Source organism: Coturnix japonica, chromosome 10 (genome assembly GCF_001577835.2).
Source record: "Coturnix japonica isolate 7356 chromosome 10, Coturnix japonica 2.1, whole genome shotgun sequence".
In the NCBI taxonomy this organism is placed as follows: Eukaryota; Metazoa; Chordata; class Aves; order Galliformes; family Phasianidae; genus Coturnix; species Coturnix japonica.
The window spans coordinates 1,690,852-1,710,445 of record NC_029525.1 but is presented as its reverse complement, the minus strand read 5'-3'; the positions used below and the strand labels follow the sequence as shown (position 1 = coordinate 1,710,445).

The 19,594-nt window shown below is 45.4% G+C and overlaps 1 protein-coding gene across 9 annotated transcripts; it reads left to right on the top strand.

Moving 5' to 3' along the window:
* Positions 1–35: 35 nt before the first annotated feature.
* PPCDC (phosphopantothenoylcysteine decarboxylase) lies at positions 36–19,547 on the top strand. Of its 9 annotated transcripts, none has more exons than XM_015872565.2 (8): positions 41–282; positions 1,365–1,496; positions 4,362–4,510; positions 10,052–10,147; positions 12,402–12,530; positions 14,504–14,672; positions 18,190–18,289; positions 18,911–19,488. In XM_015872565.2, the coding sequence occupies exons 3-8, from the start codon at positions 4,376–4,378 to the stop codon at positions 18,966–18,968; spliced, it is 687 nt and encodes a 228-aa protein (XP_015728051.1). In that variant the 5' UTR covers positions 41–282; positions 1,365–1,496; positions 4,362–4,375; the 3' UTR covers positions 18,969–19,488. The 9 variants fall into 9 exon arrangements, with proteins under 9 accessions (XP_015728061.1, XP_015728051.1, XP_015728050.1 ...); XM_015872564.2 differs by having other exon boundaries at positions 1,365–1,501; XM_015872568.2 differs by having other exon boundaries at positions 41–464.
* The last annotated feature ends 47 nt before the right edge of the window (positions 19,548–19,594 follow it).

The following is a 19,594-nucleotide window of genomic DNA, read 5'->3' as shown; positions in this document are numbered from 1 at the left end:
GTGCGAGCCTCCGCCTGGGTATTGGGGGGGGGGGGCGGGTTGACGTGAGCGCCGCGCGGCGTGGGTTTATAGTGGTACGTCCCACTTCCGGGTAGGCCTACAAGAACAAGCTGGGCCTCAGCACTGGCGCGCATGCGCAGCCAGCCCGCGTGGCAGTGGTGGACTCCATTTCCCAGCGTGCCCTTCGCCTTCCGCTGTCTGTGCCTGTTGCTAGGCGACGCGTGAGCGGTGTGGAGGTCGGCTTGTCGCTAGGCCGCAGCAAGGCCGCGGGGCCGATCCCAGGTATTTCACACTCATGTAACCCTCTTTCCTTTGCCTTCTAGACTCCTCCGTTCCCTTCGCTACCCCAGAGGCCTTTCTGAGGCGTTTCTCAGAGTTATGGATCTGATAAAATAGCTAAGAAGGCCTGGGAGCCGTTTGCCTTTGAGGTGGTTCTCGGGTTGAGTCCCCAGAACTATGGTTCGGTAAGAGGAAGGGGCGGCCCTTCTGTTGCTTATAGTCCCCTCTGCAACGTGTCTGTTATGTATCATTTCCCCAAGTTGATGGGGAAGCACCTTGCTGTGTTTCCTTTACTAGTGGTAAACAGCACTGGGAGCTCAAGCTGAGGTCATGCTCCTGACTGTGGGAATCAAATGTTGTTTCTGCATTTAGAGCAAAATATGAATATATAAGTGAAGAAATTCGTAGTTATTAGGTAAAAATCATAGTTACAAAGACTGCAGCTCCTGTCTGTCCAGCTATCTGAAATAAAACTATTTTTGGTGCTGGACAAATAGGGCCTGAGTGATAAAAGATCCAAAGAGGAGAAGTTAAAATAACAATATACCTGTATAAACTAGCAATAATGTATGTTTTAACGTTTTGTTGTATACACTGTAAAAACATACGAGTCATGACATACCTAAGGATGTGCCTGAAGAGATATCGGGAAGGACTGGAATCACCCCCCCCCGGGCTCTTTGTTTAACGACGATTTCTGGGACAGAATGAAAGAAGCTTCGAAGGAAATCAACATATCAATACGATAAAGAGTACCAAGACATCTTGGAAACAAAAACAGCAGGATGGCGACTGACTAACACAAGATAGCACGGGAATTAACAAGTGTCAGAATGTAATTAACAAATGCAAACCTCGAGTAAAATTGTAACCTGGAATACCCAATCTATGAGGAAACGGGAGGGGAAAATGTATGGGAGGCAAGGTATAAAAACTGTAACATCATGTCCATAGGGGCGCTTCTGACATCCGGGCGCCCGCCATTGCAATCAAGAATAAAAACTGCTTTTTATCAGAGATACCGTCCTGACCAAAAATTATTGAGGATATTTCCAACACTGACCTTCCTGGTTTTCTTTTTACAGCCACAGAGGACTGAGCACAACGTGTTAATTCCAAGCAGGGAGTGGAGGAAGGCTCCGTGGCTCCTGCTGTGCTGCAGCTGAGGGTGGGAGCAGTCAGCAAGGATCCTTGTGCTGGTGAATCTCAGCTGCACGGTGAGGTCAGGCTCTGTGTAACTCCTGCAGTTGCTCTGTGAAGGATCTCAAAGTCAGTTCTGTATGACCTCAGGAAATGGCCAAAGGGTTGATTCTCTAGATGCAATCTGGCTACCAAGCTGGTACCTAAAACAAAGGCAATGTAAATGTCACTTCCTTCCTCCATTCTTCCCAAAATACTTCCAAGTAACTCACTATGAATAACAAGGAAGTTAACTTCATTGAATACCAGTATAATGCTGTCACTAAACTACAGTTTCCAGGTATTTTCAAGAAATGAATTTATTTGCCAGTTCTGAGACTTATCCAACAGAGATGTTTGCATTCATGATATAGAGAAGTTGTAGGTTCACAGAGTGGCTTGGTTAGAATGGGCCTCAAAGATCATCCAGTTCCAATGCTGCTGCTGGGGGCAGGGTTGCCAGCCACTAAATCAGGCACTGGATCTGCTCACCTTGGGCTCTGTCCAGCCTGGTCTCAAACACCTCCACATATGGAGCATCCACAACTTCTCTGGGCAGGATGTGTTTAGGTTTTTTTTGCCAGATTAATTCTGGATGATTTATCACTGGTGATCTGTCAGCATGGTGGTGGCTCAGAAGTGACCAAAGACCATCATGAATCATCACTGCTTGCCATGCACCCTCAAAAGCAGCCAACTCAGCCTGTTGGTACCTTTGTCTGGCACTGCTGGGTGTGCACTTCTGTCCTTCACATTCCTGAGGAGGTGTTTTCACTTGGTGGCTGTTTTGTGGCAAGGGGGAAAACATGCACTGAATCAGTGAAATACCATTATATACTTTTCTCCCATTGCAGGTAATTACTCTCCTGTTCTGCTATTGGCTGGGTACTCCAGACTCACAATTTACACAATGCATTTGCTAATCCATTTTTCTATGTAAGGTCTTTCATCAACCTATTATTTTCTTTAAGATAATTTTGTACTTCTCTATGCATACAGGAGGGCAATATTTCCTGAAGCTGTCATACCTGTTTTATCTTATGCCAGGCCTTCCTTACCCTCCTCTTTATTTTTGCCTTATCTCTCACTACTTACAAAAGCCATATTTTAGAAAGAAGAAACCCATATCAGGAAATATCTAAAGGTTACTAAGCCCCAATTCCTGATTTATGATACCTATTATGCTGTGCTAACAAGCATAAATTTAATTATATATTTACATCTATTGAGCAGCTTTCCCCTTTCCAATGAACGGGCGTATTCTTTCACAGAAGTTCATGTTGTTCATGTTTGGTCACTGTGGGCATTGCTCAGACCCTTTGGGTTATTTCTTACCCTGGTCAGGATGTCCTAACCTCTGTTCTATCCTGCTGCTCAGCATCCTCCTTGTGGAGAGCAACCTCTGCAGCCATTTTAACCTATGTAGCTGTTTTGTAAGAAGGTTATGAGTTCAATAAAGGCCTATACTTTGGTATTGGAAGTTTCTAATGCAAAAACACAATCTAACTCTCACAGTGTAGATGTCTTGTCCTTCCTCTGTTCTTCCCAAAATATTTCCAGGTAATCTCCTGTGAATAACAAGGAAGTTAACTTCACTAAATCCCTGTGTAACATCATCATTAAAGTACAGTTTTCAGTTATTTTCAAGAAATGAATTTATTTGCCAGTTCTGAGACTTATCCAACAGAGATGTTTGCATTGATGATATAGAGAAGTTGTACGTTCATAGAATGGCTTGGTTGGAATGGGCCTCAAAGATCATCCAGTTCCAATGCTGCTGCTGTGGGCAGGGTTGCCAGCCACTAAATCAGGCACTGGATCTGCTCACCTTGGGCTCTGTCCAGCCTGGTCTCAAACACCTCCCTGTATGGAGCATCCACAACTTCTCTGGGCAGGATGTGTTTTGTTTTTTTTTGCCAGATTAATTCTGGATGATTGTCACGGGTTACTTAGATTTACCTATGCCCGTGACAGGGGAAGCCACCCCGTGGGCCCCCCCCCGGGGCCCGGAAAGGAGGGGGAAAAAAGGGAGTGGGATAAAACAGCGACAATCTAAGGAGGAAAAACTTATTTTACTAAATATGATACCGAAATACAGGATAACACAATATAATATAATTGAGGCTAACAAATCGAACGAAACAGAGAGAGAGAGTCTCTCTGGTGGTGGCTCAGAAGTGACCAAAGACCATAATGAATCATCACTGCTTGCCACGCACCCTCAAAAGCAGCCACCTCAGCCTGCTGGTACCTTTGTCTGGCACTGCTGGGTGTGCACTTCTGTCCTTCACATTCCTGAGGAGGTGTTTTCATTTGGTGGCTGTTTTGTTCTGTGTCTTATTCACTGTTTTGATCTTTTTTCTTGCTTCTGAAAGAGTAATCCTTAGTGCTGCTGTAAATACACAGTGATATAGTGGATAGGGCATCTGATAATGCTTGCCTGAGAAGCCCCAACTTTTCACTTACTGAAATGTTTTCCTGCACTTACTGTTAATCAGAGTGTAGAGGGAGCACTGCTCTACTACATATCTTGCCTTTAGTCAGTGTGAAAGGTACAGTTATTGTTAGTTCCATCCCATTTCCAACATGAGAGAGTGCCTCTCTATTTCTTTGTCAAGCTAACAGCTCCCAAAACTGAGCCTGTGTAGTTTGTAGCATTCTGTTTACCAGCATCCTAGTGGAAATTGTGCTTGTAGGAGATAGGAAGAGTTGGCTATTCCTGTGCTTCAAGGTGTGCTGATGCTGAAAAGCTTTGTGGGTCAGGGTCTGAATGTTCAGCATCAGACTGAGTTGCTCTAAATTCTATATAGTCCAGGCTTAGTCCTGTGCTTTCGGGTGTATGTTGTTGGAACTCTGCTGTGCTTCTCATTACTAAAAAATGCTTTATTTCTCTGTGTTTGTAGAGGTTGGCTGAACCATGGAGCCCTCCTCACATGCAGAAACGAGTCCATCTGTGCCACGGGAAAAATTCCATGTCCTGGTGGGTGTGACTGGGAGTGTGGCTGCCCTGAAACTGCCTCTCCTCATCTCTGGATTGCTGGAAATCCCTGGGGTGAGTTGGTCCATCAGTAAAGTTGGCATTACCCTATTTCTCATTTCAAGCAGAGTCTAGTTGTCTTCTGCTGAAATGAGGAATTTCCTCTGCCATTGAACCTTTTAGTTAGAAAATTGGGACGGGTTCCTCCAGCTTTTAAAAATCAACATTTTTACCTATTCTTTCTTACTTCTCTATACTTGATTTAGCTTGAAATCAAGTTGAAATGACAGTAACTTTTCTGGGTGCTTTCCCAGGCAGACGTTTAGATTGTTCATGACGAAAGTAGTTCAGCTCAGCTTGCTTAATTTTCTGCAAAATGATTTAATACATTCTTGTTTATTTGTTTTACTGTGGAGTATATCCATCCTTGCCAGATCTGGCTCATAGACACTTAGGTGAATGCTTTATAGAGCTTGACATTTCTAATTAGAACCTTCCAACGTTAAACAGGTGGGGTCTTGTCTTTACAAAGATAGACACTTGTCTGACCAACAAAAAGCAATTAAGCCTTGTGAAAACAAACAAAGAAACAAAAAACCACAATAGAAGATTAGGAAAAGCAGACCCATACACTGATTTGTTTTATAAATTCAAGTTTGTTGTTTGAAGTAACAGAGATGTCCAGCAGAGGCCACTAGTGACTAGAATCAGGGAGGGAAGTGTGGTAACTTTTGCTGTAGAATAAAGTTGCAAAAAAAAAAATCCCGTAAATAAATAAGGAGACCTTAATCTTTTAAGAGATGAAGCATCTGGTTTGGAGCAATGGAATTAAAGAGTAGCAGGAGCGAGAATGTGCGCTTAAATATCCCAATGTATTGGCAAGCATATTGAATGAATAGCTTTTGGATGGCTTGGGAAGCTTTACCTCAGAGCTGTGAGATCATTAAAAGTAGAATCAGAAGAGATACAGTCCCTTAGTACCTATGTACTGTTGGTATTCAGGACAGCCTTCATCCCAAGTGATGGGAAAAGTGCAAATGATCCAATACAGTTCCTCAGGTGCATTTCTTCTCTGTGAATTCGATGCATGATTTAAAGCTGCTGATGGCCAGACCTAAATTCTGCATTCTGTTATGTGTGGTGCAGGCCTTATGGCCACTGGTTTTAGGCTTGTGTTGTACAAAGAAGTGCAGGTTCATTATCCAAACTGTTCAGGAGCTTCTTCTTGTTCATTCACTTCTGATGTGATTTTTCTACCCGCAAACATAACTTCTGCACTGAGTTTAACCTGCATGGGCCTGTTGTGTCAACCGAACTTAGAGAAGCTGTTGTGGAAGCAGGACAGAAGCAGAGGTGATGTGGTCAGAGGTTTGAGAATGGAGCACTTAGTGTAAAATTGATGTTTCTGCTTAAATGACCCTCAGCGAACAACTCAGTGGTGTGATTTTTGCACTCATTAAACTTTAATGTGTCCTTGAGGGTGATAACTGCCATGACTTCATCTTACTGCCTTTTGTTTAAGCTCTCTGAAGGCCTGGGAATTCATTACAACATCAGTTTATGCTTTTCAGGTTATTCCTCTTGCACACGTTGTTGTGGGGAGATAACACGTAGTGCCTTGTCAGGGCACCTGGGTAACTCCTGTAGTTATGCCAGACATACACATTACCTCATTCGGAGTCCTGGTACTTTTGAATGGCTTGGCAGGAAAACTAACCAAAAACAAAAAATCACATTGATAGAGTGTCAGTTAGTCATAAAGAAAGGAAATGGCAAACTTTTCTCTGGGTGAGACCTATTGTTCTTGAAGCTCCCGGATGTCATTTGGCCTTGTCAGTTTGAGTCATGTCATAAGGTTCGCTGCACTCCTGCCAGATTGCCTCTATGTCAGCTCATAGATGCCATTCAGCAGTAGGAGATGCTCATTCTCTTCTGCAGTAGTTGTTAGCAAAGACTCTGGCTAGTCTAAATTGTCTCCGGTAAAGGAATTTGTCTGTGTGGCTAGAGAGATTTTACTGTTTAAGCAGAGAGATATCTGCAGTCAAACAGAGGGCGTGCCAAGTAAATAGAAGGAAAAACTATGTAGGCTAAAGTGATCTCGAGAGCACTGATCTGTTTCCAGCATAGCTGGAGAGACTTGAAACGCTCGCTGACAACAAGGGATCCAGGAGCCCACCCCAGCAGAAAACCTTAACCAGAGAGAATAATGAAACAGAGCAGCTTTCTTGGAGTCACCACCACTCAGTCTTTGAATATCCCTCTGATATGCTCTTGGTTGTGGTGGATTGGATGCAGCACTCAATAGCCAGCTGTTCCCTATTCCCAGACTTTAAAGAATGTTGTTTTTTTCCTTTAGACCAGAGATGCTTATGAAACTATCTTTAACAAAAAAAAGTTTGGATTTTGATTATGTCCCTTTTAACAAGCTATTCCTGGTCTAGGTTAGAAATGTTTGAGTACTGCCGCAATTGAAGCAGCAAGACACAAAATTCAGCATAATATAGATGCAGTTGTCACCTAAAGATCGTTATGTTTCTATGGCCAACTGTGAAATAAGAATCCCACTAACATATATTACTGGTGAGAGCTTTTAGTGCAGATCTGGCTTCCTGGTACAGTTGCAGAGAGCAGACAAGCCTCTTTAAGCTACACATTGCTAAAATAAATAAATAATATCTTACAGATTGCAAAGTTAATATCTCATTGAAGCTTAAAGGATGGCAGAATGCAGTGTTAGCACCTTTGTGGGTGTCGCTGCTTGACTCCAAACAGCTTACTTCAAGGTGAGGTTAATACAGAAAGAACATGGTTGCTTACTATGTGATCTTCACACTTGCAAGCACTAGAAATAGAGTTGTGATTCCAGGCTAGGCCTACTTGAAAGAAGAGCAGACATCCAGAAACATCAAAAAGGCAAACAAATAGTACTCAATACTGTTATTACGTGCAGCTATTTTTCTTCAGGAAATGGGAAAAGTTGCCCAAACCAATGGTATGCTGTGCCTGTTGTTTTTATTTTCCTTGCTCCAAACTGCTATTCTAGTAATGTAAGGTGCAGATAATCAACACTGCTCTGTTCTTAGGAGTATCCTGACAGTAGAATAGATGGTACTGGGGAGATAGGTTAACACGTTTTGTCACTTCAACCGCTGCTGTTGAAGATAGCTGTTTGGAGGTTGGAGGTTTTCAGCTGTGTTCAAGCAAGAGCACGCATGCTGAGGGCTCTGTCAGTGTTGTAACTCAGGCCGCAGTGGGAGGAAGGTGTTGCTGAGGCTGGTTTTTCCCTATCTCTCTGTCTGGCTAACAGAACCGCATCGTGGCTTGCACAGAGAACTATCAGAGTAGACAGTGAGCAGAAGTGGATGATAATAAGGAAAAGCTTTGTTTACTTGTTTATTTTATCATTGGTGGTCTGATGTGCATCTACCTATGGAGAGCAAGCCTGATTCTGGCTCTGCTTCGTGGCTGATCCTGCTGCACGTGATACCACTGAGGATAAGAAAAAGTCTGATGTTCTCAGCGCTTTCTTTACATCTGTCAGATGAGTTATCCTCAGGGTACTCTACCCCCTGACCTGGAAGTCTGGGATGGGGAGCAGAATAAACCCCCCACAATTCAGGTGGAGGCAATGAGAGACCTTCTCTTCTACCTGTCACAAGCCCATGGGACCATATGGGATGCAGCCAGGGATGCTGGCAGAGGTCATTACTAAGCCACTTTCTGCAGTGTCTGATGCGCGGATTCTGATGTGAACGATCCAGATAATTTATTACAAGTGCTCACGTCACCTACACCCATTGACAGGTTTCCTTATTTAGCTTTCCCACCCACCCTTACAAGTTTCCCATCCACCTTTACATGCCATGTATTCTACAAACACTCCGTAACCCTGCATGGGGGTGCTTATCCAATCAGAGCCAAGAGCTTTTTCTCTTCTAGAGGTGTCCTTGGTTCTCATGCTGTTTATCCTGCTCCACAGCTGCTGCTCTGGACAGTTTTTCTTGTATTCCCACAGCTGTCCACCATCTATCAGTGTTCTTAGTCAACTGGAGAGGTCCCAGAGGATTGGAGGCTTGCCAGCATGACTCACATCTACAAGAAGGGTTGTAAGGAGGACCTAGGGAACTACAGGCCTGTCAACCTGACCTTGGTGCCAGGGAAAGCTATGGAATCTTGAGTGAGATCACACAGCTTGAGCAGGACAACCAGAGGATCAGGCTCAGCCAGTGTTGGTTCGTAAAAGGCAGGTCCTGCTTGACCAACCTAATCTCCTGAAACTGGGTGACCTGGCTGATGGATAAGGGAAAGGCTGTTGGCATAGTCTGCCTAGACTTCAGCAAAGCCTTTGACATTCTCCCACGGTGTTCTCCTGGAGAAGCTGGCAGCCTATGCCCTGGACAGGTGTACTATTTGCTAAATGCCCAGGGCAACAAGAAGAGCTTTGAGCCTCTGCTTCTTCTGGAGCCTTGTTCTGCAGGGATGGGCTTGCCTTGAGCTGGTGGTGCTGAGCCCCAGCTCCCAGCTTCTCCCTTGGCAGGACTTGTGGTCGCTGAGCATTGCACTTCCTGTTGGCTCTGAGTGTGGGAAGAGTGATCCTGCAAGTGTCATGCTGGCACGCCACCCCTCGGCAGCCCTTTGTGCTGTGGCTAAGGGAATCCTCTAAGGTGAGATGCCTTGCTACTCCCTTTCGTGATTAAAGGGCATCTCTCCCAGTGCTTTGGTTTGCTGCTTCTTGCAGTGCCTTTGAAGTTCTGTGCAGAGCTGCATCTCCCTTCTTGACCTTCTCTGTCCTTATTGCTGTCCCTGCTGTGAACTGACCATCTGAACGAGTTTGGCAGATGGTGACTAATCACCTGCCTGCGTTAGGGTGGCAATGAAATGAGTCGTCAGCTCCTGTGAACACTTGCAGTGGCCTGACCTTTCAGCTCTGAATAGGTGTGGTTATGCACATGCACACAGGAGGGGAATGTCTGCATATCTTTCGAAGTCTTCACTACTCAAGCCCTCCTCATCTACCCAGCTTTACAGGATTTCTTCAAGCCATAACTGTTGGTCTTTCTCTGATGTGGTTTAACCTGTCATGTAGCTCAGCACCATAGTCATTCACTTATTCTCCTCCCAGTGGGATGGGGGGGAAGAATCGGGGGGGGAAAAAATAAAACAACAGAAAAACCAAAGTAGAACCTGTGGGTTGAGATAAAGACTGTTTACTGAGACAGAAAGAGAAAGATACAGAACAAGTGATGCACAAGGAATTGCTCACCACCTGCCAACCAGTGCCCAGTTTTGTTTTGTTTTTTTTTGTGTATTTTTTGTATGATGTAACATGATGTGGAATATCTTTTGGGCCATTTTAGATCAGCTGTCCTGGTTCTGTCTCCTCCCAGCTCCTTGTGCCCTCTCAGCACTGGCAGGGCAGTATGAGAAGCTGAGAAACTGAAACATCCTTGGCTCTGTGCAGCACTGCTCAGCAACAACTGAAACACTGGTGTGTTATCAGCATTGTTTTTCTCCTAAAGCCAAAACACAGCATCATACCAGACACTATGAAGGGAAAAAACAAAGCACTGCTGTCCCAGCTGAAACCAGGATATTCTCTCTTTGCTTTCTCATTAGCTTGAAGTGAAGGTGGTGACAACTGAGAGAGCAAAGCATTTCTACAACCCCCAGGAAATTCCTGTCACCCTCTACAGTGATGAAGATGAATGGCAGGTGAGTTCTTCTCCCTCAGGAGTCTGCAAGGGCTTCTTTTAGTCCTGCTAGTAGTTCCATCATGTGCTCATGCATACACACATTCGCTGCTTCACACGCACTTCCATCTCAGATGCCATTTTGTCAGAGCACCCCTCTGCTGCCATCTGTCACACAGCTGCAAAATGTAATGGAATATTTGTGGGAAGGCTCAACCTCCACTGCTATGCCACTAACATCCACTTCTGATGGCAGCAGAATAAAATAGGAGGCATTCCTTTTGGAGCAGCCCCACTGGGGGCATTCCTCCGAGTTTCTTTGTAATTAACTATAGATTCTTGGCTAATGTTGCTTTCTTTGTTGTAGCACTGTGTGCTTTGGAGCATGGCTTTCAGAGAACACTGGCCCGCTCATGCTAAGTGGTGCTGCTGTGACCGTAGCAGAGGATTTTCTACCACCTGCTTTGCAGCAGGCAGTGTGGCTACAGGTGGTCCCTCACCACCCTGGGCTTAGCAGCCACCCTCAGCTCTGAGAGGAGTATCAGGAAATGTCAAGAAAGCCACTGTGAAGTTGTGGTGAAGGTGTTAGGTGGTTGCCGTGACTCATTCTTGTCAGGAAGGCAACAGCTTGATTCTCCTTGTCGCTGACTATTCTCAATCTGTAGGCACCGCTGACAATCACAAAACTACCCAAGCTGCTTGTGTTTTGCAGCTTCTTGCTCTGTATTTTCATAATCTGCCTGCACCCTGGGTGAAGAACAAAGCTGCTCTGTAATACATCTGGGTCTGTTTGGTGAGCTTTGTTTTGGCAGGGCCACCCCAGTATGGGGGAGCAGGCAAAGACCAGTACCTGGATCTGCCTTGCACGAGAGTGATAAATGGGTAGATGTACAAGATGTTTTCCTGATAGAAGCAGTGTATTTAGCTCAAGAGGCATTGGTGCACATACACAGAAGAGACCAGTCAGTCACCCCTTGAATTTACCAGGCAATTTGCAATCAGCTTGACCTTTTTTACCAGTTCCCCCCTCAGATGAGTTACGGATGAACACGCTCTGCAGGATTCAGCAGTGGCCTGTGACATCTTTCCTGCTCTTCTTATACAGTCATCAGCATGAGGCTCTCAGTGCACATTTCCCTTCCAGTGAGGGATTGCTCAGGTATTCAGACTCTGAATATCTTTACATTATGTAAAAGATCTTCTTGACCAGAAAGACTTTGCAGATCTTAGAAGACTGCAGAAGACTTCTTGGGTCCCATAGTGCTGCAGCTTCAGGCAGAGCTGTCTGTGGGGTGATAGAAGAGGTGCAGCTCTGTGGTCTGTTGGCACGCAGGAAAGAAGACACGTAGCTATAAAGCGTGCCATTCTTGACAGAAGGCAGCAAAATAAGCGTGACCAGCATGTTTGTGAGGGATTTTATTCTGAAAGGAAATTTTCTAGAAAGACTTGTCACAAAGAAAATAGAAGTGAGTGGAGGAGCTGGGAAAGGTATTGAGGAGCACCAGATTTCCGGATGCTGTGTTTTTGTTGTGGTTTCCCGTGACTCAGAGAAGGAATAGTTTGTGGCCCTGATGCACATCTTGCTGGCCTGTGGTTGCATGTCCTCTGGGGCTTAAGTGCCTGGTACTGTTTGCTGCTTCCCTTGATGTTATCCCAGTTAACTGTGCTCTTAAGAAGAGCCCAGGACCCCCTTGAGCAACTCTGAGCTCTTCTGATAAATACAAATATGTGCCTAGAGCTAAGAGAGGAAGGAAGTGCCCAGTCCCTCCCAAAAAGAACCCAGCAGAGTATCCTGTAGCTGCTGTAGGCGTGCCTGGGAAATGTTTGCACTGGTGTGGTCCTGTCTGGTTTTGGTTGACTGATCCAATGTCTTGGATTTCCCTGCTCAGATGTACCGTACGTGGATGGAACTTTAATGGATGGATGTTTGGGAAGCCTCAGCTTCCTCAGGATGATGTGGATGGAGAAAGCTCTTTCCTGCAGGTTGAAGTTGGATGTGTGAATTGTCTTTGTGGGAAAGGATACGTGCTTGTAGAGCACTGAGCTCACAGGCAGCGTTCTAAATGCTCCTTCCATGTGGCCTTTGCTGGAGGAGGCTGGAAGTCAAAGTGAGCTCTGTGGCTGCAGTCTCTGATTCCATCAGGCTGTCAGATCTTGCTTGGTGTGAAAATAACGAGGTTTACATTGTAGTTACTAATGTGATGTTGTTGAATTGCCTGTTGTTCACAGTACTATGTTGTGAGGGTTTGGTAATCTGCATCCTGTCTCACCTACAGCTGTGGAAGGGCCGTTCTGACCCAGTCCTGCACATCGAGCTCCGGCGGTGGGCTGACCTCATGGTGGTGGCCCCTCTTGATGCAAACACACTGGCAAAGCTGGCAAACGGTATCTGTGACAACCTGCTGGTGAGTAACTGCAACTCTGCCTTAGGGCAGTCCCTGCATTCTCTCCCCTCCCAGCACCAGTCTGACCTTTCTGTCAAGGAAACTCTTGTGCTTCAGCAGCGTCACGATTTGCATGTTCTGCTGCCACCTCAGCTGCTTGTCTTTCCCCTGCTAATATCGTTCCTCTGCTCCTTTTCCAACTTCCCTTCCCATACCTATATCCTTTTCCATTCCTGGGTGCTCTCTGTCTCTTCCATTATCTCCCGGTTCCTATTTTGTGCCTTTCCTGCTTTTTCTGTTGGGTGACATTTCTCTTTCTACCTCCATCCTCTCTCTATCACACATACACACACACATGCACACACTCACACTCACTTTTGAGTTCCTCTCTGCGTTTTTTAGATGCAATCTGGAAAGGCACCTGTGAGATCAGATAAAAACTGTTTACTTCCTGCTACCTCACCTCCTCCCTCACCTAACTGCATAGCACAAATTCAAACGTGTGCACACTTACTTACCTTACACTTTCAACTATGGGGTTTTTTGCTTGTTCAGGCATGTTTTGGGGATTTTTTTTTCTCTGATATTAGAAGTGCTCTGTGTCAGAGGCTGAACAGAAAGTGTTTGTAAGGAGAGCGTGTGTCTCGGTTCAGTGATGGGGAACTTCAGTGGAACTTAAGTCCTTTGTATCCATCCACTGAGCCTTCACCAGGAAAGGTCATGAGTATCAACTGCCCAAAAGATCTGCCAGAAAGCTGTAAAAATGCAAATACTGTGTTGCCCTTCAGTAATACAAGGAGGCTAGAATTGGGAATTGAGGGCAGTACATCAAGCCTGGCTGGGGAGCCCTGCTTGGTCAGCTTAGCTGTCCAAGTAAGAAAAGAGTACCTACAGATGAGAAAAGTGCATCCAGAGCTACAGCCCTGAATCGTACAAGCAGTCCTCTGGAGATATAGAGATGTAAGAAAGTGCTGTGATGGGGGCAAGCAGTGTCTTGTCCTTCTGAACCCCATCTGTAATGCAGCCAACAGAGTTCAGGAAGGGTGTTAAGGACACATGGCTTCACAAACTCCTGCCAGTCATCTTGGTTACCTTTGTGTAGGGAAGTACTGGAGGTGCTGGCTAGCAAGTTGGAACAGGTTCCTCTGTGCCAGGAAGGGTTCAAATCATGGGGCATAAAAAAGGATGGGCAGAATTCTCTGAAGTATTCTGAAATGAGCACGGCTCCAGCACCAGGGACTGGTGCAAGGTACCTGGGAGACTCCCTTTGCATGGCTGTCAGGTCTAGGTAACAGGCATTGCACTGTTTAACAGCAGTCACCATTGCTCTTTTTAAGGAGGTAAGGTGATATTAGCTTATCTGGAAGCTGTATTTATTGAGGAATTAGATATGATCCTCTGTAGCATGCAGGAGCTCCTAGGTGGTTTGTAATCTACCAGCATCTGCTGCAGCAGCTCAGCTGTGTTCCTGTTATCCTCTGTATGCTGGAAACAGGAGTGCTTCCCTTGTCAGCAGTTGTGGATCCAGTTGGCGTGTTGTTTAAGAAGATTCACTTGCCAGCTTTTTGTGTTTAGCACTACAGCTGGCTTATCTGAATTGCTGCCTGGGGATTTCTCTTTAGCTGATACAATCTGTGGCCACCCCTCAACTACTCTTGGTCTCCCACATGGGCTGCCTGCACACGTTGTGTTCCAGCTTGATTTTGTCCAGCGATTGGGCTGTTTGCTTGGCCCTGAGCTGGAGCAGGATGGAATCTATTCTTTTTGTAGCCTCTCTCATCCTTCTTGCCTGTCAGAGAGGAGGTTTGCTGGAATGCAGCCTGCATTAGTAGCAGCCCTGTGGATTTGCTTACGGGCTAGTCCAGCTGCAGTGATGGATGTTTTGGCTGTCTCGTGATACCTGGAGTGGGAAAATGCTTCTGTGCAGCAAAGCGAGCAAAGGGATGATGAAAAAGAACGTGCCTCAGAGCTGAACTCTTTGGCTTCTTTTCCAGACTTGTGTCATCCGTGCTTGGGACCTGCACAAACCCCTGCTGTTCTGCCCGGCTATGAACACGGCCATGTGGGAGCATCCCATCACAGCTCAGCAGGTGGAGCAGCTGAAAGGCTTTGGCTACACAGAGATCCCCTGTGTGGTGAAGAAACTAGTGTGTGGAGATGAAGGTCAGTCCTGTTGCATGTCTTCTGACTGTTTTCCTGCCCCAGTGCTCCTTTTACCCTGAAGGGAGGTGCCTTACTCTTCTGCTCTGTGACCTTCCAGATGTTAGACTGCAGTGAGCAGGTGCTCATGGCCAAGGTTTGTACAAACAACATGTCTGTGCTAGCTAACACCTATTACTCTTGTTCAAAACAAGCTGGTAGATAGGTCTGATACTTAAAAGAGATACTCTGAATCCTCAAAGAGATCAGATCAAAGAGAAGCAAGGCTCTGCGGTGAGCATTATCAGCCTGGGATTCTGGTGTCCCAGCCATGCCCTCTGCTGAGACTGTGGGCTGTTTCCATCATGCCTCAGTTCCTCATCTCTGACGTGGGGATAATATCTTATCCCTTAGAGCAGACATAGAGGATTAGCACTTTGCAGATGTGGCTGAGGGTGTAACTGAACATACATTTACCATTTGTTGTTGTTTGTTGCCTGGGTTACTTTTCAGCTCAATCGGCTTCACAGTCTCATTTTGATCTGGAGTTCTGACATCAGCCTTGTCTGTGAAGTGAGAGAAGGGGGTAGGAAGACTTGTCACGCTCAACTTTCAGACTTAGAGTGCCAAGTGAAAATGTCTCATTTGTATTCTAGGAACTGGTTTAAATGAGCATGTTTTGATTTTTGGGAGGTTTCAAGAAGGTTTTTTTCTATATCAGCATTTTGGATGAATGGATTCACTTCTTTAATTTAGTCTTTTGTGGACAGTTTGTCTGTAAAACATCACCCAATTCTAGCCATAATAGCAGTAGTTTTATTGCCTGCACAGTAATGCACTCGTTCTTTCATCTGATAACCCAACAACAGCAGGATCTTAACCACTCAGTCAGCTATCTCAATGAATGTCTGTCGTGGAGACTGGATGCTAACACGTTCTTCATGGTTAAATTCCAGGGCTGGCTTTCTTAGCGTCTGAATTCTTGGGTAGATGCAATGCTTTTAGAGAATGTTTTTCTGGAGATGATGACTTAGAAATATTTACAGTTTAGGTAAGTGTAGTCAAGTAATTCAGGCATCAGCTGTAACTGTACTGGACAATTATGTTTCCGCTGGGGTTTTAGACCTGATTACATCAAATTTCCTGTGTGCTTGTAATAATGTTAAGGGAAAACGCCCAAAAGAGGTCATTCTGTGCAGACATTTTGGCAGGAATGGAAAGGCCATCTGGCATAACTTCTTAGTCCCTTGGAGCTTTTCCTTTATCTCTTTTTGTACTTGTATAGGACCTCTAGTCCTATAGCACACTCTGAGTGATGAGCTTATTCACACAGGTCCACACACCTGAAGCAGAGCTGCGGTGTTGTCCCTCTTTGGCAGATAGGGATATGAGATGCAGAAGGGCCGTGTGTGTTGACTCAGTGATGCAGATGGCTTTGAGCTGGATGCTGAACATGCTTTCTGTGTTCTGCTGCTTTGCCCTGCTGTTCCCTGGTGTTTCTGCCCTCATGGTAGTGATCCAGGGCCACATGAGAAGCAGTGTGTCCATTGCTGCGGTTTGCAGCTCACAATGGCAAAGCCAAACCAGTACTGATCAGGAGTAACCTCATTATAACTACAGTCATTTGGGAGCTGCTTTGCATGTAGTTCAGATGTTCCTATAGTGAGAATGAACTCCCAAAGAAGCCTGTAGGAGAAGGATGGTATGGACAGCTGAGGCAGGAGTAGCCACATCTGACTCGGCTTTGCTTGTGCTTGTGAGTCAATTTGCATCAAGGTTTTCCTGCTGGCACATGCCAGGGTTTTCCCGGCAGCAGGTAGGAAACTTACGGCAGAGCAGTAAAGCACCCCAGGTCTCTGAAAACACAGGATAGTCTTCCCCAGTGACTTTTTTTCCCCACCTTCCTCTTGGTTTTTTTTTGATGTTTTTATTTTTCAGGCCTTTCCCCCCAAAACCTCTTTCTTCCACACTAATTTCTGGTTTGTGGGTTTTATCCACAAAAGGGTTTGCTTGGCTTCCAATGGCCAGATAGCAAAGCTCACATCTGGTGCCGAAGATTCAGTTTGCACCAGTTTTGTTTGCTGACATTGTGGTTTAACTTGCTGTTGAGTGAGGTTCATCTCCTACCACTCATGTAACTGAACACACCTGAAGTGGCTGCCATCATGTTTCTGTATTACAACCACGTTTCTTCCATACTAAGTGGGTGTTTGAACGGCTCATGGCTCTAGATAGGCATCTGCATGCAGAGTTATGGAGTGTTTGTAGAATACATGGCATGTAAAGGTGGATGGGAAAGTTAAGGGTGGGTGGGAAAGCTAAAAAAGGAAACTAGTGAATGGGAATCTGGATTGTTCACATCTGAGTCCATGCATCAGACGCTTCAGGTGTTTTTAGACATGGAGTCCAGCTAAAAAGAGTTAAAATATTCAATCTAGTTGCCAATTTAAATGTTTCCTTGATTGGATAGTTAAATGTAACCTAAGGGTTGCTGGCTTTGGTAGTATCCATCCATATAAGGAGAGCTCTGAGAGGTGCCATACCACATGCAGGCCTGCAGCAATTTATTGTTGCGAAACACTTCCAAACTGCTGGTATTTTCTTCATCCTTGGCTGAATTTCTGGATCCTGGCACAGTGGAAGAATTTTTCGCCATAGGCACAATGTGTGCTGTGAATTGCCAAAGATGTTGAGAAGGTGGGTTGTGTAGGATGAAGGCGGGTGTTGGAAGTGCTCTTGGAGGCTGTCGTTCTGCCAAACGTAAGGGTGCATTTGGGGAATTTCTTTTGTTTAGCAGAAGGCATCAAATGCAGCTCCTCTCAGAACAGGAGGCGAGAGCCACCCACATCTGCCTGCATCTTGTCTGTGGGGTGCTTCAAACCTTTTAGGTTTTATAAGCCTGAAAATGATGGAGTGGAGATCCTCACTCTCGGTTTTCTTGTCTTTCCAAAAGCATTGCACTTCATCCCAACTCCTCACTGTTGCATCCAGTTATACCTTCTGTCCCAGGCAAGGCTCAGGTGTCTCATCTGAAAGCTGAAGGTCCTGTCCGATTCAGTGCTGTGATCTGCCCACAGAGCACACCCTTCTGCTGTATAATATGGTGTTTTCTCTTCCATCTCATTCTTCAAGTTGTAACTGTCCTTTGGAACCTGCTGGTTTCACTATTAGTCTGTGCACACGCTAACCCAGCTGTGGAAGTGAATCAGAAGAAAAAGAAGAAAACGAAACCTCCCAGAACTAATTTTTAACAACAAATAGGGCTCGTGTTTTAAATAATTACAACAATTAGCCAGCAAAACAAAAGACCAGTAGAGATTACCATCTTTGGAATCTTCTAATGGAAACAGATGCTGGTGGGGAGGTATCAGGAGTGAGTGGACTGATTTCTCTGTATGCACAAGATTATTTAGTGCTCTCTGATCTTGAAGTTTTCATTCTAGGTTTAAAAAAGAGTGTTTCAGAGCAAAAAGTAGATTAGATGTTCATCTGGAAACTAACCAGTCCAAAAGGAAAAGCTTTTACATTTTGTTCTGCTTAGCACACAGTCTTCTCCAAGAATTACTCCCAAGAATCAAGCTGGTGCAAATCCAGAGCAGCTTTCTTTCTAATGTAGGCCTAACTGTGGAGTCATTGGAATGGTATGAAGTCAAGTTTAGTTTTGTTTTGTTATTTTTAATAGTCAAGGGTTATTTCAAAATAATACCTAATGTGCTGTTTGTGCTGGAGGAAGGAGGTGCACTGGTGTATTTTGTTACCCACGCACTTTGTTTTGGTCACTTGTGCACACTTACCCCCCAGGGCAGCGCGAGCTGAGATACCAGCTCCCTGTGCAAGGGTTAGACACAGACATCCTTGGAGATGATTCAGAACATGAGGTACTTATTAAGGTCATATGAGTTGCCTTTTGAGGTTTCCTGCCTCTCTCCATTGACTGTCTGAGGAGCTTGTGCTCCTGCTTAGACTTGTGAGATGTGAGCCAAGCTAAGTGAGCGTGAACACTCCTCCCTTGATGGCATCCAACCATGCCACAAAATCCCTGCCCAACCAGCTAGACCAAGCAGATCCTTTTGCCCCTACAGTTGAATCATGAGAAAACATGGGGACACTTTGCAAGCTTTTACCCTGGCCTTGCAGGGTTATGGGGCTTCTACTTTACTACAGCATGGCTGAATGTGAAGGAGAGATGGGGTGGGATGGAGGAAAACCATGTGCCTTGTTCTCTATGGCCTTTACCATGAGCCTTTGGTCTTGCCCTGCAGGTCGTGGAGCCATGGCAGAAGTGTGGACCATAGTGGAAAGCGTGAGAAGGGTCCTTGAAGAGCGGGGCTTGCCAACACAGAGCTGATTGCCTGCCATGAGAATTGCCTTCCTGACGATTCAAAGATAAAACCAACAGGAAACTGAGTCGAGACGGCATGTGTCCTACAGCGTGCTCCTCAACCGAAGGACTGAAACGGTTGTGTTCCAGCTGGTACCAAACTGAAATGTGGTACAGCACTGCAGACTTTTAGAAACCTAAGCCAAGACCACGTTTCTTTATTGTGGGAAAACAGTGGTATCTTGTGGAGAGGGAGTAACGTTCCTCCAGCCCCATTTGTTTCACGTGTGATGTTTTCTGAGAAGGCTGCAGGAGGAATTGCCCTTGTGTCTCTGGCCCAGCATTGCCCCAAGGGCAGCTGGAGTGCTGTGCTTGCTATCCTGGCAATAGGAACGTGGGTGTGAAGACATCCTTGCTTTCCAGTGTTGTCCTTAGCTGTGCTGCCTTCTCCTTTCCAGCAGGAGTCACTGTCCAAAAAGTGTTCTCCCTCGGAGAGCTTAATAAAAAGAGAGCTTTTAATTCTGTGCCCCTTGGGAATTGCCTTTTGGAAGTGTTTGTACCTAACATCAATTGCTAAATCGTTGTGATCGTGTGCTGTTATTTTTTATCAGAGATGGAAAAAACT

Excerpts from the sequence above, each read along its gene's own strand:
- PPCDC (XM_015872565.2), top strand. The coding sequence starts at position 4,376 with ATGGAGCCCTCCTCACATGCAGAAACGAGTCCATCTGTGCCACGGGAA. Across the intron at positions 4,511-10,051 it reads GATTGCTGGAAATCCCTGGG|CTTGAAGTGAAGGTGGTGAC; the intron begins GTGAGTTGGTCC and ends CTTTCTCATTAG. Across the intron at positions 10,148-12,401 it reads GTGATGAAGATGAATGGCAG|CTGTGGAAGGGCCGTTCTGA; the intron begins GTGAGTTCTTCT and ends TCTCACCTACAG.